Source organism: Denticeps clupeoides, chromosome 11 (assembly GCF_900700375.1).
Source record: "Denticeps clupeoides chromosome 11, fDenClu1.1, whole genome shotgun sequence".
Lineage (NCBI taxonomy): Eukaryota > Metazoa > Chordata > Actinopteri > Clupeiformes > Denticipitidae > Denticeps > Denticeps clupeoides.
In genome coordinates this window covers 13,752,394-13,779,650 of record NC_041717.1, presented here as the reverse complement: position 1 = coordinate 13,779,650, position 27,257 = coordinate 13,752,394, and the positions used below count along the sequence as shown (strand labels likewise).

At 42.3% G+C, this 27,257-nt stretch overlaps 1 protein-coding gene across 2 annotated transcripts; it reads left to right on the top strand.

Annotated features, from left to right (window-relative positions):
• The first annotated feature begins 81 nt into the window (after positions 1-81).
• nf2a (NF2, moesin-ezrin-radixin like (MERLIN) tumor suppressor a) lies at positions 82-27,021 on the top strand. Of its 2 annotated transcripts, XM_028995568.1 has the most exons (16): positions 82-832; positions 5,717-5,842; positions 6,172-6,294; positions 8,418-8,501; positions 12,115-12,183; positions 12,318-12,400; positions 14,394-14,469; positions 15,224-15,358; positions 15,484-15,558; positions 17,122-17,235; positions 17,619-17,741; positions 18,171-18,388; positions 19,538-19,643; positions 20,219-20,346; positions 22,615-22,774; positions 26,419-27,021. In XM_028995568.1, exons 1-16 carry the CDS (start codon positions 725-727, stop codon positions 26,467-26,469), a joined length of 1,779 nt encoding a protein of 592 aa, XP_028851401.1. In that variant the 5' UTR covers positions 82-724; the 3' UTR covers positions 26,470-27,021. The 2 variants fall into 2 exon arrangements, with proteins under 2 accessions (XP_028851401.1, XP_028851402.1); XM_028995569.1 differs by lacking the exons at positions 17,619-17,741; positions 18,171-18,388; positions 19,538-19,643; ... (1 more) ...; positions 22,615-22,774; positions 26,419-27,021 and adding an exon at positions 17,435-17,604.
• The last annotated feature ends 236 nt before the right edge of the window (positions 27,022-27,257 follow it).

Here is a 27,257-nt window from a genome sequence, read left to right as displayed (position 1 = left end):
ACAGCCCACTTACCACCACTGGGTCCCCGAGGTCCGCCCCTGTAAATACCGACCGCAAGTCGCTCTGGAGAAGGGGCGTAAACGTGGCGCAGCAGCCGGAAGCGGCGGCTCTGTTGACAGCGCAGGGATCGCAACCGCACAACACAACGAGACCGACTTTATGGTCACTCGCCCGAAAAACAAAACAAAACAAAAAAAACTCAAAGAAGCCGATTTTTTTTGCGCCCATTGTCACAAAAAAAAGTTTTTCGACATGAAGTTCTCACACGAGGCGGGCGCTTCTTTGGGGAATTGTACTCCGTCCGACGTGCGGGGCTGAGAACTTTACCTCAGGCACGCTGAACTAGCGTTAGCTTAGCCCGGCGAGCTCGTTCGGCAAACCCAAGAGAGCCGCAGTGGAGCTCCAGGTACCGTTTAGTGCTGGCGAAGGACATTACTTTGCCTAAAGTGAGTTTTAGGATTGTTTTACTACGTCTAGCAGAGCTAGTTGGCGAACACCCGAGAGACCAGGTTAGTCGATGTCGCCTAGACATGCTAATGCTAACCAGTGAGTTTATCAAAGTCTGTTTTACTACCTGCCTCGACGGGCGAATTATGTAGGTTTTCATGAATCAGGACTCCTCGTCATATTTATAATTTAGTTATTTTTTTTTTATCGAAAATCACCGGTGCGAGTGTTAGGGACACGCAGCGCGTATTAAGAGGGGGAAGGCGCCCCGTTATCATGGCGAGCGCGTTTAAACTGGGATTAAACTCCCTGAGGAGGAAACAAGCCAGAACCTTCAGCGTCAGGATTGCCACCATGGACGCAGACATGGAGTTCGGCTGCGAGGTGTGTGAACATTGGTGGTGTGTTTGCAATATGCCTAAATGTACCGTATACACGTATGTTCTCAGTAATATGCATATCAGTGTGAATAAGATATAGACGTGAAAGGACTAGAAACACATATTTTAACAATTAAGTCCCAGCCATTTTTAATCAGATGTGATTGGAAAAAATCAACTATTCAAAAATAATGATCAAAAGTAAAATCTTCCAAAGGATACCAACTTATTACAGACTGAAACCATGGACTGTATAGAGAATGCATGTCTTACTGCTCTCATTCATATTATTCATATTTTTGTCATTCAGAGAGATACGATCCACATTTTTATCATTATTGTGGTTAATTAAAAGAGCACTCTTGCCGGATCTTGAGAAATGATACTTGATGGCTGACCTGTTATCTAGGCAACTTGGCGAGCGCCACGGAATGAAATCTTGCCCTGGAAGAATATAGAGATCAATTTCAAGATCACAATCATAATTAAATCCTTTGTTTCCGTGCAAGTTTTATTGATTTAGCTTAAAGCTTCCATCCACTTTCTTTGAAGCAGGACCTTTCTGAAGCACGTCAGTGTGATCTTTGTAACAAAGGGCAACCGAATGCATATTAATGAGAAAATGAGCCCAGCACCGGCTTTAATCAGACCCTTGGTTATTCGGTTCTTTTCCAGTTGGTTGCTTTCAAATAAATGGCAGCGGTAATTTAAGCTCTTTTTATTTATTTATTTATATGCATAGATTTTTTTCTTTTTAAATTTGTGATGATTACTGCAAATGAATGGCTGGAGACCAAGGAATGCGTTTGAATTAACGTGAAACAGATGGTTGTGTGGAAGCATGTGACACGTTTCTCTCAGCGGCCCGGGGTTTTCTCTGGGTACGCGGCCCCGTCTGCCCTCCTTGCCGCTTCCTTCATGTGCTGTCATCATGTGCCCCTTCGAATCCTGCAGGTTCTAATGAAGAAAAAGTAATTAGGTGCAAAAATTGGTTTGGAATTTTTCGGATACCTCACATAGCCTAGCGGTTAAGGAAGCGGCCCTGTAATCAGAAGGTGGCCGGTTCGAATCCCGATCCGGCAAGGTGCCACTGAGGTGCCACTGAGCAAAAGCACCCACACACTGCTCCCCGGGTGATGGGTGCAGAGGACAAATTTCACTGTGTGCACCGAGTGCTGGGCTGCTGTGTATCACAATGACAATCACTTCACTTTCCCTTAACTTGCTTTGAAATGATTGGATTTGTGCTTCTATGTCTTTCCTGATAAATTCACTAAATGCTGCAGGGATACTGAACCTATAAACAGAACTTAGTCCATATTAGAGATAAACGAATCACTTTAAATGTGCCATCATTCAGCCTGTTTCAGCCGAATGTTGTACGGTGTTGTACAGGCGGCAGATTTTATCATCTGTGTTGCTTGGGCTGCACCACATGGGGGCAGCAGGTGCCTATGGCACGTTTCAAGTGCGTGCGTATGTGTGTATGTGTGTGAGCAGCATAAAAAATGCTTGATTAATAATAATGGCATTGTAGCATAATGTTCATGTGCCTTTTGTGCCTGAAGAACATCTTTATGAAGCAGCTCAGTCAAAATAGGTCTCTATTGTTTCTAACGATGGTACCAGGCCTATTATCATTCTGTTTAATTTAGAAATACGTACAAAAATACTCCCGACTTCACAAAAGAGGTGCACAAAGAGCTGATGAGCACTTCTCACGATTAAGAGGCGGACGATTTAAAAAAAAAAAAAAAAAATTCTTTGTGGGAATGGAGATGGAGATGAGAGTTTGCTGAGTATGTAATTAAATTGGCGATCCCACATAAGGACTGCTATTCTTAGCAGTGGGGAGAGAGAGAGAGAGAGAGAGAGAGAGTGAGTTTCCCTCCGATTGCAGGAGAACAGTCTTGAAGCTAATGAGTGCGTCCTTGGGTTTTCCTGCATTGGCAAGAAATCTGTCCCCTCGCTTTGAAGCCATTGACAACAGCTTGCATCTGCCCTTGAACACAATCCAGAATGCGAGTTGAAGGAGGTAAAATGCGGACTTGCTGGAAAGTTTTCAATCAAAAATCTTTTTTTAAACTGAAAGTTGACATGGCATGACCAAAGAACAGAAACGGTGCAATATAAACTAAGACTGTAATGAAAAAAAAAAAAACATACTAAACCACCCCCACCCACACAATCACTGCTAATAATATGTAAATAGTAGTAAATCATGCCAGATAATAACCATGTGAATAATGGCACGTTCAAGTCAAGGATTGTGGATCATGTGTAGGAAAGGATGCCATCATTTCAGGAATTTTACACTTGAACGCTGATGCGAATATTTAAAATTTTCAAGTTAATGTCCTGTTTGAGGGGAAAAAAAAAAAAAAAAAAAAGTCCAGCAACCATCGAGCATGAGTGGGCCGGGCAGCCCTCCTCCATCTACTTAATATAGCACGCCGAGCGAGAAGGGAAGAGAAGGTTAAATCATGTTTTTTTTTCAGCACTTAACAGCGTTAAGGGAATCTGGTTTGAAAGACATCCCTCCAAAATGTGAGGTGGACATGACAAAACATTTAATTAAGGGTTGCCTCAATTTAGCATTTGTCACAGTGAGGGCTGACTTCAGGGTACATTTAATAGTCTGTTTTTGAGACATAGGCCCCATGCACGCCTTCCCCATGTGCTGGAAAACTGGGAACGTAAGTAATCCCTATAACGTCAGGGCCTGGACACTTGCCTTATTGCATTGTGGAGATCTAGTCTTGGGATATGGGCTCTGACAATTGCTTCATAATATCTACTGGATGTTTAGGAATATTGAGGAATATTGCCAAGGAAATTAGCGATGGTAGTTTTGGTCCGCTTGTGACGCTGAGGTATAAATCAAAGAATATAAGTCTCCAAATGTTGCATTGATTTGTAAATGGTTTGAGGTCATGACACCATTAGGCCTTTTAGTTTTTGGAATATTTTGATTAGCGTTGTGTCCTTTGAGGAAATTAGCTAGCATTCTGTCAGAATTGTCACCATGAATGTAAAACATGGCCTGACCTTTCAACAGCAAGTTATTGTCTGTGAACTTGATAATTTAGGTTTTTTATTTTATTTATTTAAAGCAAATTCCAAAATTTGTTGGTGTGAATTTACCTGTAGACATGATTGATAGTGTTTCACGCCAGACTGCCACCACCCTCCTTCATTTCCATCCATCCTCTACACTCCGAATACCCCTGGTATGATGCCCTTTAATGATCTGTGATGTAATCCACCACGCCCAGTACGGAGACCAACATGCTCACTCTCAGCACTGTATTTCAAGCATTCTGATTGAGCTATGGAGTGTGACATTTTTGAACACGCCTCACACTCCATATCTTACATAGCTTACAAAGGGGAAATGTCCTCCTAGGTGTCGCGGGCCTGCGACCTTTAAATCTCAGTAGTGGATTGCAGTTTGTGCCTCTCCCACTTCTTCGTCTGGGCTGTGCGCAGCTCCTGCGAGGGGGAACGCTGGTGTCTGTCAGCTTCAGTTTCAAAAGCACTTTGCTTTTCTGTGACGCCTGTGTGCTTTGTGTCGATGAATGTCGCACACTGCTTGCAAGCAGCCAGTACTGATATGCGGTGAGTAGGCATGACTGTGCAAGGCTAATTTTGCAGTTAATGAGCTACCAGCTCGATGTTTCCTCACACTGCGCTGATGGATTATGCCATTGTCACGTTGTTAATATTATTCTTACTTTTAACGTCCAATCTTTGTATGTTTCTCACCATTTTAATGCTCTTGACAGTGGATGGGCACGGGTTTTACCTGATTGGTTCTTGTTCAAAAAAATGTCGTGGGCCTCTGGTCAGTATCCTCTAATGAAAGTGGCCAAATCAAAAAGTCAAAAGGCTTCTCATCACGACAGGATGAGTAATTGTTATTGTGACGGGCCAGGCAGTGTTTCATTTGCTGTTATGTTCTGGCTGTTGTCTCGGCCGGAGCTGTGATTTGTATCAATTTCATGCGCCTTAAGAAGCTCTTCTTGACTGTCTGCCATTTGTTTGGCTGGACGTCTTCTCTTCATGCGCTGAACTGACCTTGACGGCCCCTGTTTCACTCTGTCTGGCTATTTTTTTTTTTTTGTATTCAATATTTTAAGCAGCCATAAACATTTTCCTCTCCATTTGATGACTGCGTGTTTCCTTCCTCCGAGCTTCTGCTTAAGCCCCTCGGAGCTGCCGGAGATTAAAGCAGCGCTAATTGGCGGTGCGCATCTGATACGGCTTCTCGGCTTACACTCATTGAATATGGAAATCCGTTTCTACCCCCCCTCGGTCTCGGACCAGGCAGATTAAAGTTGGGCATATGGCTCCATGGCTCCAGCCGACTTGTTCCTCAATGTTCCTTTGTCCTTCCCTTTCACCGACAGTCAAGTTATGTTAATACCCGGTCCAGCAAATCTGCCCCGTTTCAGCGACTCTGTTAATAACAGCACAAAAAACCCTCGTGGCGAGTGCAGTGCACTCGCGGCTTTAGTTGATATCGCTGAGCTGGGTCAAGTTGAGTCGGTGTTGATGTGAACTGAATGACCGAGCGCCGAATCTTCGGCTCGTGCTGGTTTTATGTTGTGGGAATCAACTGCTTCTATGTGTGTAAGCAGCATAAAAAAATGCTTGATTAATAATAATGGCATTGTAGCATAATTTTCATGTGCCTTTTGTGCCTGAAGAACATCTTTATGAAGCAGCTTTCCCAGGGCGCCCCCCCGGTGAGTTACGTTACAGGAATTTCCCAGCGCTTTCACAACAAAAGCCGCATTGCGTACTGTGATTGTGTGTATACTACTACGCAGCGCCACTTGGGGGGTTCGCCTTTTTTTAACTACAGTCTCATAACTTCTCCTTGCAGGCCAAATGGAAAGGGAAGGACCTCTTTGATCTGGTGTGTAGAACCATTGGGCTGAGGGAGACCTGGTTCTTTGGGCTTCAGTACACAGTCAAAGACACAGAGGCCTGGCTCAAGATGGATAAAAAGGTATGGAGCTCACGGTCAGATATGTTGCGTGGTTTTCTTACTTTCCTCGAGCCTGTTCGATTTTAGATACGTGTACGTGGCTGTTCATGACTTTAAGTGCTGATCTTTTGTAAAATTGCTTTTATTGACAGGTTGGTAGGCTACTTTAGTAAACTAGTTTGCACGGTTCAAGAAAGGTTTATCTTCAGGAAGATCATTGAATTGCATATTTGGAATGCAGTTAAAGCAATTCATGAATTAATTTATTGATTGTTGTAGAGCATCCCAATCAGTAAACCTGTAAATGAAATTGTTTGCAGAAGTTTGAGAATTCTGTGTTCTGTTCTCAGGTCTTGGATCACGACGTCCTAAAAGAGGAGCCCATAATGCTGCATTTCCTGGCAAAGTTTTACCCGGAGAACGCAGAGGAAGAGCTTGTCCAGGACGTCACCCAGCACCTGTTCTTCCTGCAGGTAGTCCAGCTGGAGTCCCATTCCAGGTTTTAGCACCCTGGGTGTTTGTCCCATATCCTAGAATGGAGTTATAGACCTTCAGCCTACTTTACATCTAAAGAAAGAACCTTACCATCTTGCTAATGGTCTGTTATCTGGGTATACATGACACACAAACAAGGGAGGTATTCATTTGAAGTGGATTATGATTGGTCTTTTTTTTTTTCACCCGTTCACCTGCTCTGTAGCCCCAAACTGGGTGAGTCCTTGCTCTGCACGCAATTTCCTGAAATGGGCTCTGGCAGCTGTGCCCTGATATGACTGATATGGATATGGAGTGAGTTTTTTTGCCATTATTCGTGAAACAATAATATAAGTTTCCCCAATTGTATAACGAGACAGAATGGGATACTATGTTGATATCTCTGCATCATGATATGTGAGGTCAGACTTTGAATCTACTCTCCACAATTAGTTGATACACACACACACACACACACACACACACACACACACACACATATATACAATATGTGTGCACATATTGTTTTGCCTGTGAAAATCTCTTAAATAATTCCATGGTTGCATCTCCACACATCCCTGCCTGATCTCTTCTTGTTGAAGGTTCTCCATGACTCGTTGTCGCATTGTGCCTCATGCTTTTTCCATCTCCCCCCACTTTTTTTTTTTTTTCCTGCACGGGAGGCACTTTCTCATTGTCCTGCTGATTGTGTTCAGCCAAGTGGAATCGATGTAGCCTCACGTTACACGAGTGCCCATTCCTCCATACAGTGCTTTGGGGAGTTCCTCACAAAGCTAAGCGCACAATTCTCCTGGATGGCAGTGGCAGGATTTGTTACAAAGCCTTATTGAACAGGCCTCATTTATCAGTCACCAATTAAGGTCCAGCGCATTTTCTGAGACCAGAGTGTCTATTTTTTTCTTTCTTGATTGGTTGGAAGGTACCAGAAGGTCCCTTATTTTGTTTGCCTTTTGTGATCCTTAGCCTGCACGTTTGAAGTAAATGCCCCGAATGCCCTTTCTCTCAACCCCCATATAACACTTACCTTCTAGACCCTGCCCAAAAGAATCAGCGGGGCAGTGTCGTTTTCACTCCCTGTTCTGCGCAGAATCTCAGTAAACATATTCTAAGCGGCTTATCTTTGCTCCACGAGCCGAGTAATGCGTGACCTGCCATACTGTTGTGGCAATCAGTGCTAAAATAAGAAGCTGAAATGTTAAATGCCTTCTTATTCAATCTCAAAATAGCCCACGTGTGGTGTACAGCTTGTGATTTGGGAGTGTGTATCTCGTTTAGATTGTGCTTTCACGCTCCTCAATTGGATCCCTGCTTATCTGAAACTGCCACCCTCTGTCAAGCCTCTTTCAAGGGTGCAGTCTCAATTGTAAAGCAGATTGGGGGAAATGCGCTGAACAGCCGGCCAGGCTCTGTTGCTTTTTACCTTCCATGCGCTGGTGAAGAGGAAAATGAACTAGCGATATTTTGATATCCCCGTCCTCTATTGACTCTTCCGATATCATCATTGGTGCAATTTTCAAAAATTCTGTTTAAGAGGTGAACTCCTATTAGGGGCGGTTATTGATTTTTCTTTCTCAGAAGGTCATTACTACCATGCTAATTGATATGGTTAATAAATACAATGACAAAACTAATTGCATAACAGTACCAGCTTATCGCAACATATATTTGACAATCATTTGTACATATTTTGGTAGACTGTCCCTTTAAGTGTAATCTAAAATACTTGACTGGTTTGTAATAGCCCAGTAATCACAAGTCGTGTTCACTTCATTTACATTTACAGCATTTATCAGACGCCCTTATCCAGAGCGACTTACAATCAGTAGTTACAGGGACAGTCCCCCTGGAGCAACTTAGGGTTAAGTGTCTTGCTCAGGGACACAATGGTAGTAAGTGGGATTTGAACCTGGGTCTTCTGGTTCATAGGTGAGTGTGTTAACCACTAGGCACCTACCACCCCACCCCTTTATAGGGCTTTTGAATTTTAAAGGTAATTTTGTATTCTGTAAATAAGTTTTTGGCTTGTCTGTATGCAAGGTGTAGACTTGTGTAGTTGTCATTTTGTGTTAGCTTTTTTTCTGCCTTCTTCTGTGAACCTCAGGTGAAAAAGAGGATTCTGGAGGAGGAAATATACTGCCCCCCCGAAGCGTCTGTTCTTCTCGCCTCCTATGCTGTCCAAGCGAAGGTCAGATTCCACATCTCATGTAACCCTGATTTAATTCCACTCTCCAGGCCACAGGACCTTGTTGTCAATCTGTGGATTCGCATTCATTTGTTTCTCAGAATTAAGCGCTCCAAGCACTAACCTTGGATTACACGTCTTGAGCTGTGAAGAAAAAGAAAACATTACAAACTCGGTGTCCGTTTGAATGACAGCCGGGGCTCTGTGAGAAGCGCTGGATTTGACAGAGCTTTGGTTAACTGCCCACACCTCACCTCATGCCAATTTAGAAGCCTTTCGGGTGCGTGAGTGTGTCTGCGTGGAAGTCCCTAATCAGTCTCTACTGCCCAGTGTTCGACTGCCTGTTCAATTCAGACAGGGCCTTTTTTTCCATCAGTTTTGCTGCACTTCTGCCCAGCATTGGGTTAGTTAGCTAAGGCACAGGATTAGGGAGCTCAATCAAGTTAATTCATTTTTGATTGTAGGATTCTTCGTCCAAACGTTGTGGGCTGCTCAATTGAATCTTTGGACATGCGGTAAAATAGAAAACGTCCTATAAAATATTTATGACCAATCAGTCCATGTACTTTACATGGAGGTGTTAATCTTCTTGTTTCATTATTCAATTTGATTACAGTTCTATGTGTGACTGTTCTCTATGCATCACATTTAATGCATTGTTCAATTACTGGCCTCAGTATATGATGACATCACTGTTGTTATTAATTTGTAATAATGTTAGTGTCCCAATTAATTAAATTTAATTTCAATGTACTTTTTACTCTTTATGAAGGTGATTGTAGCCTAGTAGGTAACACACATGCCTCACCAGAATACAATAAATACAGAGATTCCAACCCCACTTACTACCATTGTGTCCCTGAGCATGATACTTAACAGTCTCCAGGGGGACTGTCCCTGTAACTACTGTATAAGGTATTTATATGATATTATTATAAGATATTTTAATGTAATTATATTCTATTTAATAACATTTAAATATCTTAAAGACATACTTTTACTTAGTGGGTTAAAAACTGGAAGGAGAGTTTGTAATTTTTTAGTTACTTAAAAGTTTGTGGTCATTGTTTAGGTGCTGCATCACAATACATTTCTAGTTTTACTATATGCCTTATTTATACCGCAACAGAAGGGGCCAGGTACCATAGTGCTTTAAGGTACCATGATGCATTAAGCTATGCTTTTCAATGTGACAACTCTTGGTCACATGGTACCACACCACCATGGGGAGCACTGACACTGAGTCTGGAACGAAAATGGAGCAGAGGGGAGAAACGTTCTGTAACTGTTCATGTCAAACTCTGTTGCAGCTATTTAGCACTTTATCTAGCCTTCACAGCGAGCTTAGTGGAACATCTCTCTAACATCATTAAACAGTGTTTTCTTTAGTGGGCATCCATTAAGCTGCTCTTCGTGGGGGCAGTGAGAAAATGGCACAGATAGACACAATGGAAACAATGTTCTGTACCTTCTGAATGATTTTATATTTATTTATTTATTTAACAAAGAACCTCCCTAGATATTGCAATTCCTTCGTCTGGGGGGCGGGGTTAGATTCTGGACACTGGCACCATCTTTGATGATGAAGCAAACAAGGCAAGAAAGCAGGCCAGATGAAGCGGAAAATGCAGCTCGGGCAAAGTGATCGATCAGGGCAATAAACAGCAGCCGTGGCGTCATTAAAAGATGGGACCGGAGTCAGAACCAAAGCAACATTTTATTCCATAGGAAGAAACCCTGCAGGAACTGAGACACGCGGAGGAAACAGTGGAATGAAAGGAGAAGGAAGGAAGCTCTGTGTAAATCCGAAGCAGGGAGAGAACACGGAGAAGCAGAGGGGAGTCGGCGAGCGGATATGTTTTTTTTTTTTTTTTTTTTTTTTTTCCCCCCTTCATGCAGGTGTAGATACAGTGGGGGCTGCTTGGCATGCGCCGCACACGCTGCTCTCTGAGAGGCTTTGACAGCCAGTTTCAGACAACAGCTGCTCCCGTAAAAACCCGGAGAGGTACGCCGCCGGAGAACGGCTCCAGAAATGAGACATCCGGTGGAGAGGAGAGGGGCTGACACGCTGGCAGGACTGCATTTGAGCTGTGTGTGTGTCTTTGAGGGGGAATAAAGAAAGGAAGTGCACAAAGGCTTCTTAAGGCAAGCTCTGTAAGTGAGCAAAACATCTTTTGAATAATTTAAAATGAGGGACCAAGGCGGAACAGTGTAGGCCAGTAATGCAGCAAATTTACTTCACTTTATTCATTTACCACTACAAGCTTCTCATTTAGAATTTAGTAGGTAGTAGCTCACTGAGTAATACAAAGTCACAGGGTCAAACCTCACTATTGTGTCCATCAACCAGAACCCACATGGACACGGTCCCTGTAACTAGAGTAAGGGTGTCTGCTGGAACAACAGTTCTATGATCATTTGATTTAAAAAAATAGACTAACATTAATGGAATATTGTATAAAAGCAGTCAACAACGCCCTGTTTCCTCACATTTGCTCAACACTGCCACATCACTGATTCTGTACAGAACATCGAGGGAGAGTGGTTTTGACTGAATGGTGCATTCTTCATTTCCTCAGTTATTCACACCCAGTCATACCTGTCCAATTTCCTGATGATGTTCATGTGTATTTCCCAAAAAGCCCAAAAAAAGGAACCCTCATGAAGTGTCATCAGTGTGCAACCGCAGCCCATCAAAGAAAATGTGCCTGGCTGAGAAGCATAGTTGGGGTTTGAACCTTCAACTTCAAACGTATAAGAAACGTGCTTGTTACGTACATCTTATGTATTAGAGACACTGAATCAAGCACACAGACTACTGGCAGACCCCAGTGAAGAGACCATCAGAAAATCCAGGTTCCTGACAACTGCTAAACGATGACTCAGCATGTAACGAACCAGAGGGTCACCACAGCCACCACCATCTTCAAATGGACCAGTAACATGTAATGTAGACCATGACACTGGACTACACATCTCTCAAGTTTTTCCTTGTGTGCAGAAGGGTCAAGTGTGGGGGGGTGTCAACTGTAGGGCTTGTCAAACCCATTGAGACATACTGTAGGTGATTATGGGCTATATAAGAAATAAATGTTGTTATTACTTGTAAATTGCTTTAGACATGCACTGACGTGCTTGAATGTAAATGTCCCTAAATTGATTTGTGCAGATGCTAAGATTTGTATCTTGTTTTAGAATACACATGCAGACCGTCCCTGTGCAATTTCATGCTTCGTTTTAATTTTTTCTTAATTTTTGCTGATGTGACGTAGATGAAACGTGGTTCATAGATAAAGATGTGGTTCGCGTACCAGCCGTTTTTTTTAATATTCTTTTATATTCACTTTGCCTTCTGAACTCCTCAGATATTAGTCATGCACTGCTTGGTCTAATGATGCTCCTTAATGATATTATTTTCTGAAGACTTGGGTGTTTAATGTGTGTATGAGAGCGAGCGAGACTAAGGAATAAATCTGTTTATTGATTAATGACTGGCCCCGTTTCTTTTGCATATTGTTTCAAACTGAGACGGAGCAGGAGAGTGAGACTGTATGTTTGGTTTTTATTCTGGGAAGCCGTCTGTCTAATTTTTCTTTTCTTTATTTATTTCTTTCAGTATGGAGATTATGACCCAATTATTCATAAACCTGGATTTTTGGCTCAGGAGGAACTTTTACCAAAGCGGGTAAGTGTAATTTATCACAGTGTCTCTTCGTTGGAATGCCGAGCTCTCCTCGTCCCACTGGCAGCTGAGACAATGTGCAGCTGCACATTTGAATGAAGGTGTGTGTGAAATGTGCAACTCGCTCCTGTCTGCAGGTGATAAACCTTTATCAGATGACACCGGAGATGTGGGAAGAAAGAATCACTGCCTGTTACGCGGAACATCGGGGGAGAACAAGGTACAGCAGGCTTTTCGTCCTTGGTCCATGTAAGCTTAACGCTCATACTCGGGAGTAAGGGTTCCTAGAGGTGCTTGGATAAAGCTTTTATGTAGAAGAGATGGTTACTATCCCAGTAGTGCTTGTCTGATTCACCTCTGCCCAGAAGTTGCAAGGAACAAGGTGGAAATACCTTGCAGTTGTCAGCTATGAAGCTGCTACTGTGCCAAGAGGAGCTGGATTTGGACTTCGCACAGCAGCGACAACCCGTGTCCACTGCAAGGGATTCAGTGCTTTGTATTGGTGTAAATATTGGTCACAATATGATACAATAATGATTCCTTAGCCAATGATTTGATCATTTTCTGTGGGGAAATTCTGACGTCTCAAAAATATTCTGCTGCTCTGAAGATGTCAATGAGAACAGTGGACTCCATCATCTGTAAATAAAAGTTCAAAACCTTGCGGACCACCAGATGGCCGACCACCTAAACTGAGCGATCAGGGGAGAAGGGCCTTAGTCAGGGAGGTGACCAAGAACCTGAGAACCAGCTCCAGAGGTCCTCTCTGGTATTCTCAAGCAATGAGAAACAAAATTCTTTGGTCTAAAGAGACAAAGATTGAACTCTTTGTGTAAACGCCAGGCATCACGTTTGGAGGAAAACAGGCATCGCTCATCACCAGGCCAATACCATCCCAGTGAATGCCATTTTTTAATGCCATTTTTACATTTTACATTTACAGCATTTATCAGGCGCCCTTATCCAGAGTGACTTACAATCAGTAGTTACGGGGACAGTCCGCCTGGATACACTCAGGGTTAAGTGTCTTGCTCAGGGACACAATGGTAGTAAGTGGGATTTGAACCTGAGTCTTCTGGTTCATAGGCAAGTGTGTTACCGACTAGGCTACTACCACCTAATATGCAAATTGCTAGCACAAATATGCATTTAGGCTGGACATGTTCGGGGAAAAGAGGGGATTTGGCCACTCTAACTTAGTGTCGCAATGCTAATTCTACACAACTTACTTATCACCTTAAACATATCAACATATACAAATCATTAAACACTGCATAACGAGGCTTCAGATTTTGAAACTGATTAACAAACTGATTGGCCACCCCCACCAGAGTTGTTTATCAGATTTTAAGACCCTTTTGTAGCCTACCTGAAATCAAAAAGCTTGATTGAGGCGTAGATTAGGCATGTATGCATATACTGCATTTATGACTCATGTTGTGAGTGACAAAAATTAAACACATTGCATTTTAGTGTTACAAGATCACAATAATATTCAGATTTCGAACTACAACAAAAATGGATACAATTATAATACACTTAAATGATAATGTACTTTCCAAAGCAGTGTTAGGATGAAAGAGCCATGTAGTTCATTGCAGGCTTGTTTTTGCTGGACATTGTTAGACTAATTCACTTGTTGCATGACTTTGATGCAGCATGCAAATTAATTGTGTTGCTCTTGGACGTATTCTTACCTGAGGTGCAAAGGATTTGAGATTTATTTGATTGAGCCAGCCTGTACTGAATGGTCTGTACTGAAGGAGGTGAAATTTGTATTTATTTAGTGGTAATGACTACTACTTTTACAACATTCCTGTTGACTGAATTGAATGACCATAGATATAGTTATTGTCTTGCAGTCACTGCCTTTCTCAGTCAGCATGAATGAATTTAATTGAAAGCGTATTGTGACCGCTGAGTGACTTGTATTCTTCTTCTTTTTTTTTTTTTTTCATTTCATTTTTAATATTATGTTTCTTATCTGGACAGACACATTTGAGTCTCAGGTGGAGCTCATTTTGCAACAAAGATATCAAACGTATCCAGTGTCCCGACTGCCTTTCTTGGTCTTGGTCCTGCATCACAGAAAATGACCTTTGCGAAGGCGTCCGTTGAATAGGCTCCACTCAACATCTATCCGTCATACATGTCACACAAATACCACAATGATGAATGAATGATTCTAAACAATGTCTTTTTCTTTGACCTAGGGACGAAGCTCAAATGGAATACTTAAAAATTGCTCAGGACCTGGAGATGTATGGCGTGAATTACTTTTTCATCAGGGTAAGAGTTTCTCTCCTAAACGAATATGGGTTTGGTGGGCTCGTTCCTTCCTCTCTCGATTACAGAGAAGTTTTATGCTGAGGATCATCACCCTTCATTTGACACATTATAGCTGTCACTTCAGATTATTATATTCACAGTATCATGCACATACATGACATATTTAGGTTTAACATATTTAACATTGCCTGCAAACATGATCACAAAGACTTCATATCTAATCTTTTTTTTTCTTGTAATAAGTAAGGTAAAATATGATGTTCGAGTACACAATTACAACTATTCTTTGTGTTTGTGTTTTCTAAAAACTAGAAATTAGCTTTTTAAGAATTCAAACAGTGAACTTTACCATGAAGCCATTTAGAGAGTATGTTTTTGAGTTTATTGCAGTCACTGTATGCAAATGTATTGTTTTTGTGCATGTACTTTTTTTTTAATTGATTCTTAAAACCTGTTAATCAATTGAACTTGGGTACATTCCTAATTCACTTTATCAGACAGAAGTGTACTGTGTGCCTGTTTACACATTTTGAGATTGATCAGATCACTATCTGATCATGCAGCATGCATACGAATATCTTTTACTCCTCAAATGGAAACATCCAACTGGTTAGTAAATCAGCATGGTTGCACGATTTGATTTCAGAACCATGCAGTCATGTATGTACAGGCTCAAAATAATTTTTTGGTGACCATAGTGAGTGTGCTCATGTCATTTGCTTTTTTTTTTCCTTGCTGGTGCATTTACATGCAGAACAAAAAGGGAACCAGCCTGCTGCTTGGGGTCGATGCCCTGGGATTGCATATATATGACCCAGAAAATAAACTCACCCCGAAAATCTCTTTCCCCTGGAATGAGATCCGTAACATCTCATACAGTGATAAAGAGGTAATGAGCCGCAATTTTACTTGTGTGTTTTGCTGTTTATAATAGTGTTTTCTGAATTATCTCTGTACCTTGTCCACATTTGTTCTTTGAAAAGATAAAAAACTTTGGTCTTTTTCTCTTTTTAGTTTGCCATAAAGCCCTTGGACAAGACTGCAGATGTTTTCAAGTTCAACTCCACAAAATTAAGGGTCAACAAGCTGGTGAGTATAGTTCTATGTGTAATATCAGGGTTTATTGAGGATCCCAGAGAAAAACTCTCCCGTAAGATTGAATTGTGCCCCGACCCAAGGCCCCTGAGGCTAATTGGAACCCACATTGGACTCGGCTCAATTGTGCGTGTGTGCGCTTCACATGGTTGAAAAAGAAATGCTTAGATTTTCGGTCCTTCACTTTTATTAGAATCATCAAAACGTCCACATTAACACAAACATTTATCATAACCTCATTTTTACATGGCCTGACCTGGACAGTAGAAATTGTAGTATTTTTTGGAGATAGAAGATGGACATGCATGTAATGATCTTGAGCAGAGGGTAATTGGGATCATTTTTGGAATCTCAGAAGACCAGTTGTTGGAAGTGGAAATGGTTAAAAAGGATTTTTTTAAGTGCTCTATGTGCATATTTTAATATTTGATTGACAGAGACATTAATAATAAGATTTTTCAAGACTTTAAAGACTTATTAGAAGAAATCTAATGTTGTATTGATAATCATTTTATTGATTTAAATTGGTGTAAATAGGAAGTTTTTTTAGGCATGTTTTTTACATGTAATAATTCTGCTTATCAACATTTGCAGCAACATTATTTTTAGTAATGTTGCTGCAAACACTGCTGGAGATGCTTTTATTCATGCTGCACAAACTCAGTGTTTTATTAAGTCTTACAACTGCAGGTACTGTGTTTTCCTGACCTTCTGAGAACCAGCACTCTGTAGAGTTCATCACTATGAAAACTGCAACATATGACCATATGAAACTGACAACAACAGAAGGCCACTTTATGAATATATATATATATATGTGTGTGTGTGTGTATGTGTGTGTGTGTGTGTGTGTGTGTGTGTGTGTGTGTGTGTGTGTGTGTGTGTGTGTGTGTGTGTGTGTGTGTGTATATATATATATATATATATATATATATATATATATAATGTGCCATTATTTACATTAGCATCTAGGTATTTGGTTTAAATTCATGTAGACTTTTAATGGCCTAATGCAGTCAGACATGAGGGCGCCAGTGATTTTCTATCTAATTTGGCCTACGTGCATTTAGTTTGGAGTTTTATATTTTAGGCTTTATTAAGTTAATTGTTTTATATATGACACATTTTGATCTCTGAATTAAAAACTAGAATGCTAATTGTCTAAGTGCCTGAGTTAGTTTTTTCACCATCTGTCTTACTTAGCTAATAGTGTACAGTAATTTTCTTGGAGGATTGAAGGAAAGCATTACATCTTTTGCTTCATTGTCTTTTCTCAAATTATTTGACTACAGCCAATGAAAGTGATTATTCTCCTCTTCTGTTTCATGCTGGTAATTGTGCTAAAACCTAACAATTATTTCATTAAAATGAAAATGTCTCTGGTGATGTAGTGCTGATGTAGGTTCTGAATGTCTCGGGTTAATTCTATCTAGACGTTTCTACTGAAGTGAGACGCATTGTCCGCCCTTGACTGGGATGTTCTGTCCAGCTCCTCCCTTATCAATGGCCTCCAGCCATGTGAGTGATGTGGCTAACAGAAGCTCTGGGTCATGACAGATACTGCAGCTCTGCATTGGGAACCATGACCTGTTCATCCGGCGGCGCAGGGTGGACTCCCTGGAGGTGCAGCAGATGAAAGCCCAGGCCCGGGAGGAGAAGGCCCGAAAACAGGTGAGCTGTCCGGAGCGAGCTGAGTGGGATCAGAAGAATACACGCTTACCCGAGACACACACACACACACACACACACAGACAGCCTATAATCCGCGACTGTCCTTCCCCTCTGTAACCTTCTCCCCTGTCTGCATTCTCTCCCCCCCCTTTTTTTTCTTTGTGATTCCCTGCTGTTCCCTCCTCTTTTTCTTAAGTAGCCGCCTTGTCCCAGTCACCTTGTACGTCTTCATCATTCCAGCAACCGCGTCTCGGTCTCCGTCACTGCAGTAAACTCTGCGGCAGAGCTCCTCCTCCAATTTCTCTCAATTTACCGTCTTCTTCATCTCCCCCCAAAACCACCTTCACCAGAGTGCCTGTGACCTTTACTGTCCCCTCCTGCAGATGGAGCGGCAGCGATTGGAGCGTGAGAAGCGTCTGCGGGAAGAGGCGGAGCGTGCCCGGGACGAGTTGCAGAGGAGGCTGATTCAGTTGCAGGACGAGGCCCACATGGCCAACGAAGCCCTGGTGCGACTCGAACCCCGTCTCCTGACCACTGTATGCAAAGAAAAGTCACACAGATACACACATCTTTAGACACGTGTCACCTCGTGCGCAGAGTCTCCCCTCTCAGGTACTGTCGAGTTTTTTTTTTTCCCCATCTCCGTTTGCACTCCATCCTGCATTATTTCTTCTTGCTGCAAGGACGCCCCATCTGTTCTATGAGGGTGAAAGTTTTATTGTCCTGTTTTTGTTTTGCCTCCTCTGCTCCTCAGGGTTCTGCCACAGGGCAGGTTTCTGTTAAAAGATGGATGGTGTGAGGATGTTATTGGGGATGCTCAGCACCCAATCACATAGGCATACATACGTATATGCTGTGGAATAAAATGTTTTTTTAATAGTTTAGTTTAGTCACTTTCTCCCGCTCAGTTTGTTTTTTGTCTTGCTGTCCCTCAGTTACGCTCAGAGGAGACTGCTGACCTACTGGCCGAGAAGGCCCAAATTGCAGAGGAGGAGGCCAAGCTGCTGGCGCAGAAAGCAGCCGAGGCGGAGCAGGAGATCCAGCGGATCAAAGTGACGGCCATACGCAGTGAGGAGGAGAAGAGGCTCTTGGAGCAGAAGAAGCTAGAGGCTGAGATGTTGGCCTTGAAGATGGCTGAGGAGTCAGAACGCAGGTCTGAGATACACAAACACACACACATCAGATGTACTGCCTGCTCTCACTGCATCATTATGAAAAAGGCTAAAATGAGTGTAAAGACACCTTCATGCTCAGTATTAAAAAGATGAAAATGGATAGACTTTTTGTCTGTCTGTACCTTGTCCACATTTGTTTCGGAACGCCTGTGGAGGCCTCTACTGGAAATTATTGGGATAGTATAGCATAAAATAACAAAGTCTATATGAAATATTCTTAATAAATGCAACATCCTCCACTGTCACTATGTTTGTTGTCAGAAGGTTGGAACCTTTGTACTCTTAAGAGCCCTTTAGTATTTTACACTGACTCCAACTTAAATCATATGGCCATATGTGGCCTGGGTCGGTTGAAGCATTCAAATTTTCAGAAGCATTTTCAGAAATTTTCAGAAGCATCAAATTTTCAGATGCAAAAAAAAAAAAAGTATTAATTTATATAAATACTAATAAATACTTTATTATAAGATGAAACTGAATATAATAAATGAATACACATTATAACGTCAAGATATCAAATGGTCAAATTCTTCCTGTATTTTTGCAGTCTGCGGAAGCATGTCTTCAATATCCTTCTTGTAAAAAGTTGTTTTCTTCTTTCTCTCTTTCTCTTTGTAATGAAAGCATGTCTGCAAGTGGGGCCAAGACTGTAATTTAGCATGAATGAAATTAAGCAATTACCACAGAATAAACCTCAGGTAATTCCTGCTAAAGTGTCTGCTACTGCTTCACTTCTCCCATTAATTTACTGCACTACAATTTAGCCTGTGGTTTAATTCTATTAAAAGCAATTTATTTAACATTATACTCTTATTTCTGGAGGACTGAACAGTGTTTGGACAGTGAACGACGTCCCTGTGATGTGCAGAGGGGCTGATAGGAATGTTAAAAAGTTTTAAAAGCAACAACTTCACGTAAATAGCGTCTTTGTCAGGCTCAAAGGTCAGATTATCCCTTCCTTCCCAGTGCTTAATCATGGTGAGCAATTACCAGGCGCTTTGGATAAATGAGCAGATCACTTCCAATGTTCCAGCTGAACCAGTGAGGCCAGAGTCAACCTTGTGCCCTTTACTGGTCCAGTGGGTTGGTTGACACCCTATTTTTTTTACGTCTACGTGCATATACAGGGCAAAGGAGGCGGATCAACTGAAGCAGGATTTGGAGGAGGCACGCGACTCGGAGCGACGGGCGAAACACAAGCTGCTGGAGATCACCAGCAAAGCCGCCTACTCGGTGCGTAGCCAATCACGGCACAGTTGTCACTCTGCTGCAGACAGCTCGGGTACAGCTCCGGACTCGGGTGGCCCTCAGGCCAACGGGGAGAAGAAATGTCAGCCACCCACCCCCTCAGTCTAAAAGGGGAGTGGAGGACCTGGGCGGGGGGGCAGATCGAAAACCCGAGATTCGAACAAGAGAGATGGGAACCGAAAGGGCATTTAATTTTTCAGGAACCGGCCTCAGTGCAGCTATTTACGTCCTGTAGGTGTAGCGGTCTGCTTCGGCACCTTGTCTGCTCTTCTTTTGCATGTGCAAATCCACCACAGATAAAACATAAGTCCCAATGCTGGCAGCCATTCACGAGCGGCGGGCTGATTTACATACTAATTCACATCTCTGCTTTTAACTGCTGGGGGAGAAAAATACTCATTTAAAGTCCATATGGTGAGACCTCAAGGCTCGGCAATACAGGCTGCATTTCAAAGAGCCACTTTTTCACTCCCTTATCTCTGCAGAGGCCAGGAATTTACGTTTTCATTCGTCCAACCCCCTCCCGCCCGTTTTTTATTTTTTATTTTTTCTTGTTTCAGTCAACAGCTCAGTCTGCCAACGCCATGCCCCCTGACATTTCCAGCTTCAACTTCAGCACCGAGAATCTCAGCTATGACTTCAAAGACACGGACATGAAACGCCTGTCCATGGAGATCGAGAAGGAAAAGTGAGTGAACCTGCTGCCGAGGTGCCGCTGCATTCCGCGTGGCCCTTATGTCCGTCGTTTCTTTTCAAAAATGCTAAATGTCCACATTTCCTTTCTTGGGAAGGTGTGGCGACGTTAAAAGGAATTTGCACCTCTGAAAGGGTGCTTAGCGCATTGATTGGTCGCCGTTATGGGTGCCTGCACTCTGACAGCCTCAAGCGTGCCGAGGTTAATAGATCCAAAGGTGGAATGGAACAGTCCATGCATGAGTTGATTCGAAATTATATATATATATATAAAAAAAAATGTCCTTCTCCCTTTTCCTCCTGCTAATTGACCCAGCTCTATTAATGAAGGGCTGTGTACAGTACTTTGAGTGGAACTTGACATGGCTGTTGTGTGCATTTAATTTTTCGTTTCTTAAGCAGGGTGTAGACTTAAGCCAAACCCTGAGACGCAAATATACATTTGTTGCAACAAAAAAATTGCTGTATATTCAATAGCTAGAAATGTAATTCCAACTTTAGTCTGCTTTATCTTACTAATTAGATGGGAAGTCAGTGTTGGGGTCTTGTGTAGTGCAATCATAGACGTGGGTTATGAGAATAAAACCAAATTATGCACACAACTGACCAAGACTAGTTTGAGACCATCAAAAATAGATTAGGTTGATTAGAAGAGCATGATTTGATAGATTTGAACTGGACCTCATTGAGTCATTTGCATAGAGACTGTAGCAGGGTTTTATGATTTATGAGAAAAGTCAAATATTCATTGAATGTATTATTCTTAAAAGGTCCCTTATCATGAAAATTTCACTTCATGAGATTATTTAACATTAAGAGTTCTTATTGTCCTGCAGTGGCTTGAAATGGTGAAAGGTGTAAAGAGTGCTTTGGCCATTCGGCTTCAGCAGCAGCTCAGATTGTCTGATATGGAATTTGTCCCCTTATGTCATTATAAGGGGAAAGGTTACCCCCAGTTTCTCATACTTTTTCTGCCCAGAATTTCTCACCCTTCCCCTAAATCATTATCTTCACTTACCGTGATGGCTTCCAAAGGTGCAAAGCATTGTATTTTCTCGGTGATTTGGATGTAAAAATAAGAACAAATGTATTTTTTTTAGTTCCATCACTCAAGACCCTGAAGAACCAGTGGGTTAATGAAATTTTGTTCTAGAAAAACACTGACACGACTTGCTGTTTGCACCAAACATTGTGGTTGTGAATGGTATTTGACGTCGTTTCCTCTCCAGTTCTGGCAGGTTGGATGGACCATTTTTAGGTCTTTCCTGAGATGCTCAATTGGGTTTAAGTCAGGGCTCTGGCTGGTCCATTCAAGAACAGTACCAGAGTTGTTGTGAAGCCACTCCTTTGTTATTTTAGCTGTGTGCTTAGGGTCCTTGTTGGAAAAGTCTGAGGTCCTGAGCACTCTGGAGAAGGTTTTCACCCAGGATATCCCTGTACTTGGCCGCATTCATCTTTCCCTCGATTGCAACCAGTCACCCTGTCCCTGCAGCTGCAAAACACCCCCACAGCATGATGCTGCCACCACCATGCTTCACTGGATTGTATTGGACTGGTGATGAGCAGTGCCTGGTTTTCGACACACATACTGCTTAGAGTTAAGGCCAAAAAGTTCTATCTTGGTCTCATCAGACCAGAGAATCTTATTTCTCTTCAGGTGTTTTTAGCAAACTCCATGCAGGTTTTCATGTGTCTTGCACTCGGCAGAATTTTCCGTTGGGCCACTCTGCCATAAAGCCTCGACTGGTGGAGGGCTGCAGTGATGGTTGACTTTTTTCAACTTTTGCTCTGACATGCATTGTGAGCTGTAAGGTCTTATATAGACAGGGGTGTGGCTTTCCTAATCAAGTCCAGTCAGTATAATCAAACACAGCTGGACTCAAATGAAGGTGTAGAACCATCTCAAGGATGATCAGAAGAAATTGACAGCAAAGGATCTGAATACTTTGGATCATGTGATATTTCAGTTTTTCTTTTCTGTCAATATGATGTGCATTAATGGGGTACATTAATGAGGAAAATAAATGAACTTAAATGATTTTTGCAAATAGCTACTATATAACAAAGAGTGAAAAATGTATGGTGGTCTGAATACTTTCCGTACCCACTTTATATAAAAACAAAAAAAGTAAAGGTCAGTGGACCTTTACAAACCGGAATGATTTGATTATTATTAGAAAGTTCCATCTTCTGAGATACAATTGTGTTTTACATAGTGGGCTTAAAGTAGTTCTGTAAGCTCAGTTGCTTCTTCGTTGCGCAGGGTGGAGTACATGGAGAAGAGCAAGCATCTCCAGGAGCAGCTGAACGAGCTGAAGACCGAGATTGAGTCTTTGAAGCTGAAGGAACGGGAGACCCCACTGGACATCCTGCACAATGAGAACACAGACAAGGGCACCAGCAAACAGAGCAACTTCAAAAAGGTACAGCGGTTAGAAAAGGGCGAGGGCTCCCGTGTCATCTAGCTGAGAGGGTTCAGACGCGTTGGCCATGATGGCGTTATGCAGACCTAGACGCGCCGACTCTCATCAGTATGTGGTGTAGGATGCCCGTCTGTCCCCACAAATCCAGGGTTCTGGTATCGGGGAGAGGGGCTGGGGGCGGAACGCGGCAGGGCTTACTGAGACTAGCCAAAGCTGCAGCTCATCCCCTCTGCACCGATGGAGGAGAAGAGAAAAGAGGCCGTCCTGATATTTTCAGCCTGCACCACAAACCTCCACATCTCCTCTCTTTTGTGGGGTGTGATGATGCCAAGAGCACTAGAGGGCTCTGTGGTTCCTGAGAAACCCCTTGCCAGAATGCAAAAAAAACATGCAGAGTTTTCTAAAAACCAATCAACCGTTTTTAGCGATAATGACTGTTTTCCGTTTATCGTGATCTTCGTGAATTTTAACCCATCAGACACTCAACAAATCATCAACTAAATCTCAGGTTGTTTGAGAAGCCAGGCTTAATGTGGAGGTGAACCACATTTTCTCCTCTGTGAAATGCACTCGTTATAGTAGAGCTAATTGATTTCTGCGACATGATTCCTCATTCGGATTTCCCGGACCCCCCCGGGCATTAAGTAGCGATCATTTAATTGAAAACCGGCTCGGAGGCAACGTATCGGTGTACCTGTGAGACGGTGTGTGATTGGTTTTCTTGCTCACTTTTTATGTCACTTTTTTATGTCTTTTTTTTTGTTTTTTTTCTGAACTCTGGCGCAGACAGGTGGACACGACGGGTGCAAGGGAGCCCCAGGCCAGCAGACATGGGCCGCTGGCTTTTCAGGTCGCGGCCGGGGCGGAGGAAGATTAATGGCTCGATGCTTTCGTTACGCGCTGCGCCGCCTCCTACTGTAAAACCAGCCAGCAGAACACTTCATCAAATCAAAAAAAAAAACTTCAATGTTTGTCCGCCGGACAAAGTTGGGCTGTTGATGCGAACCAATCTCGCCGGCTGAGTGCCGCCTCCTCCAGACGCTTTGCTGTTGCCGTTGTCTGGTTGTCATTATCGTCAGGAAGTTGGAGGAATCTGAAAATAGAATTCGACGGTGCTACTCGTCCTCACTAAGTTAGCCATTACGCCGATGCACTTTTCAAATGGAGGATAACCTTTTCGGTGCCTCTCCCCCAGGCCTTTTTTTTTTTTTTTTCGAAGCAGAGCCGCGCACCTCCCGGTCCGCTTGTTGTTTTTTTTTTTTTGCTCCTTGAACGTCGTCCTGCGCAGCTAGCCATAGAAATATTAGTTTTAGTTTGGCCTCAAATATTAATCATCGAACAAAAGACAAATGGCAGCTTTGCGGGCTGCAGCCGGCGCATGCAAATGTCGGCCCCCCGGGAGACGAGCGGGAAATCGGAACAGCGTGGGTAAACACGCGGCGAACAAATCCATATGTCTCCCTGGTAATGTACTCAGTCATTAGCTCGGCACTCATTTGCAAATGTGCCAGTTGATTTGGCGCAGTTTTTTTTTTTTTTTTGTTCTCTCTTGTTCACCTTTCATTCCTCCTGCCGTCGTTGTCCTTCTCCTTCCTTATTTGCATTTCTCTGCAAGTAAGTCGGTGTGTTTTTGCAGATTGTGTGTCTGAGCTCCGGGACCGGAGTGCTGGCTGAGGGAAAATAAACCTGCCCTAATGAGACGTGAAGGTCTTCCTTTACTCCCAAAAATAAACTCTGTCACCCTCTGCACTGTTTGCTTGCCTGTGGAGAGGGCAGGGGACTTCAGCAGCGCAGATCATTAAATCCCGGGTGTCTTGCTTTATAAGTGGTTTTTCAGGACTAAAGATGATCATCTTCTACAGTCTTGTAAATGTGTCACGTTAGCCCTCATTCTAAAAAGGTTTTTTTTTTTTTCTTTCTCGCACACCCGGACAACTCCACCTCTGTCTAGCGTCTCCAAATGTGGGAAAAATTTGCTCTTCTTCAGGAAAGGGACTATGGAAAGAACTTGTAACAGTGACTGAAGGATATCAATCAGTCAGTCAAACCTCATTAATGTAACACTTTGTGCTTAAATATACATAAAAACAGATCAAGTAGTAAAATGAAACGAATGTAAAAATAATGTGAACATGTGGTAAAAGTAATAAACAAATGTAAACGAGATAAAAGTGTGATTGTCCCACCATTCAAAAACAAGGACGATAAGAAAATAATTGGTGTTATATTATTATATTAAATAATAGATGTACATAAAAATGTTGTTAATTATCATTCTCTACTTCCTGAGGTCTTTTAAGGTAGCAATGAAAATGTTCCTCGCTGTGGGCTTTTATGGCATGGGATTAGCACTTATTACATATGTTTTTTTTACTTCAAGGAACACGTTGCAAGAATGTGATCAAAACTGTAGTTGATGTCGCTGTAGACGTTGATTCCATAATTATAATTTGAGGAAACTGGTTAAGAATAGCCATTGTCTGTTTGTCAGTCACAATCAGACAGTTGTGGAAAAACAGAAAAAGGGATATATTGAGGGATGGAAATGTTGTATAAATTCACACACACTCCGTGAAGTGTGTGCTTAATCCACATTTCGGGTTGTTGGGCGCAGGTCAGGCACCTGTCTACCCACCTAGCAGAAAAGCCACACCCACAACAAATCTTTCCATTTCCCCGGAGAAGTCGACTGCAATATAATCACAGTATTCATAATTAGCTACTTTACGTGAACGCTTCATTACAAATGTCAGGCAGCTAGTTTAGCTGCAGAGAACTGAGTGCGGTGTAGCAGTAAGTAAGGTGTAATTGTACAGTTCAAACATGAATAGCATAGCCTTCAGTAATTTAATTAAAAGTTACATTTGGAACTATTCAAAATGAAGTCTTTCCAAAATTAGTCACTCTTAGAAATGCTCACTGTACCCCTTGCCATCTGTGGGTGAATTACTGTACACCTTACCCTTCAGACACGTCACCCATTTGTAGCCCATATGTTTCCAAGAGCGTTTATTCTCAGGCTCAGTGAAGCAAACTTGCTTTCGTGCTCTGTGATAACTAGTGGCAGGAATCTGTCCGTATGACAGGAAAGGAAAGCTGTGTGTGTGTGTGTGTGTGTGTGTTTCTGGGCAGTCAGTCTTCTCAATTCAGCCATGCACCTTAAAAAGCCCTGGGTTGACAGTGCGACTGATGAGTCTTCATAAATCACTCCTAAAAGACACTGCTTTTTTTTTTTTTTTTTTTTTTTAAAGGCAGAAGCCACTTTGAAGCTTAAGCCCAAATACACCCTTCCCCAGAAAGAGAAAACACAGAAACGCGAGTGAAGGCATGAATATTTTAGCAGGCTGTACATTCAGCGGGCTCTGCCGGTTTTTAGTGTAGAAGAGCAGACGTGTTTTCCATATACTTGGGTTGGCGGGTCAGAATGTGAGAGAGAGCCGATCCTTATCACCCCTGAGTGCACTGAGCACGGTGGCCATTTTTATTGAAATGTTCTGCCTGGTATTTTGAGCATAGCTGACTATGCTCATACACAACAAAAGGAGCAATTTTTAAATTATATTTCACTTTCTTTCACCCTCCTGCTATCGCTTTAATTAGTTGGGAGCATCTCCATTCATTATCATGCTTTTTCTGTTCCACAGCTCACATTACAAAGCACCAAATCCAGAGTGGCCTTCTTTGAAGAGCTGTAGTCATGGAGCCAGATGGATCTCTCTGTGTGTGTGGTGGTTGTGTCTACGCACACACAGTGTGTAGTATTACGTGAGTGTGTGTGTGTGTGTGTGTGTGTGTGTTTGAGCCCATGTCGATCTGGCCAGTAGAGACCGTCACTCCCAGTTTACCCGCCGGATGGAGAAAGCGCCGCTGCTCCCAACAGCTGGTCCATTCCTCTTCCCAGAAGGTGAAGTGCTCCGCTCGGCTCTGTGTGACGCCCGGCGCTGTGACCAGTGACACTGAAGGAGTGGGCGTGTTACTTTAAATTTACTAGAGCACATCTGTATATGTAGGTTTTGTTTTTTTATGAAAACATTTGTGAACTTTTCAGTGTTCTTATTATTTTTTTTTAAATCCTTTTTCTTCTGCCTTTAATCATGGGTTTACATAAGCATTGAAGTGGAGATTTTCAGAATATTTATATGAGACACTAAAGACAGTATGTGTTGGGAGAGTACTGTGAAAAGAATGAAGGTATATTTTTTATGGGCCTTGCAATCTAAACATTCTAATAAACACATTTGATGTTATCTTTGGATTTTTTTTTTTTATTATAACGATGTGGTATGTCCAGGAGAATAAAATACACTTTTATATGAGCCACATTGGATTTTCTCTTTTATTTGTGAATGTCAAACTAAGCAACTGCAAGAATCTAGTAGTTATGATAACTTTCATACTGATCTTTAATCAGCATTCAGAATGAGGCCTCTCTCCTGTCTTCATGTTAATTGCCTGATTTGCCACTAAAGATGTAATTGCACTT

Coding starts and splice junctions, on each gene's coding strand:
- nf2a (XM_028995568.1), top strand. CDS start 725: ATGGCGAGCGCGTTTAAACTGGGATTAAACTCCCTGAGGAGGAAACAA. Junction 18,389..19,537: donor GCTGAGGAGTCAGAACGCAG/GTCTGAGATACA, acceptor GTGCATATACAG/GGCAAAGGAGGCGGATCAAC. Junction 20,347..22,614: donor ATGGAGATCGAGAAGGAAAA/GTGAGTGAACCT, acceptor TTCGTTGCGCAG/GGTGGAGTACATGGAGAAGA.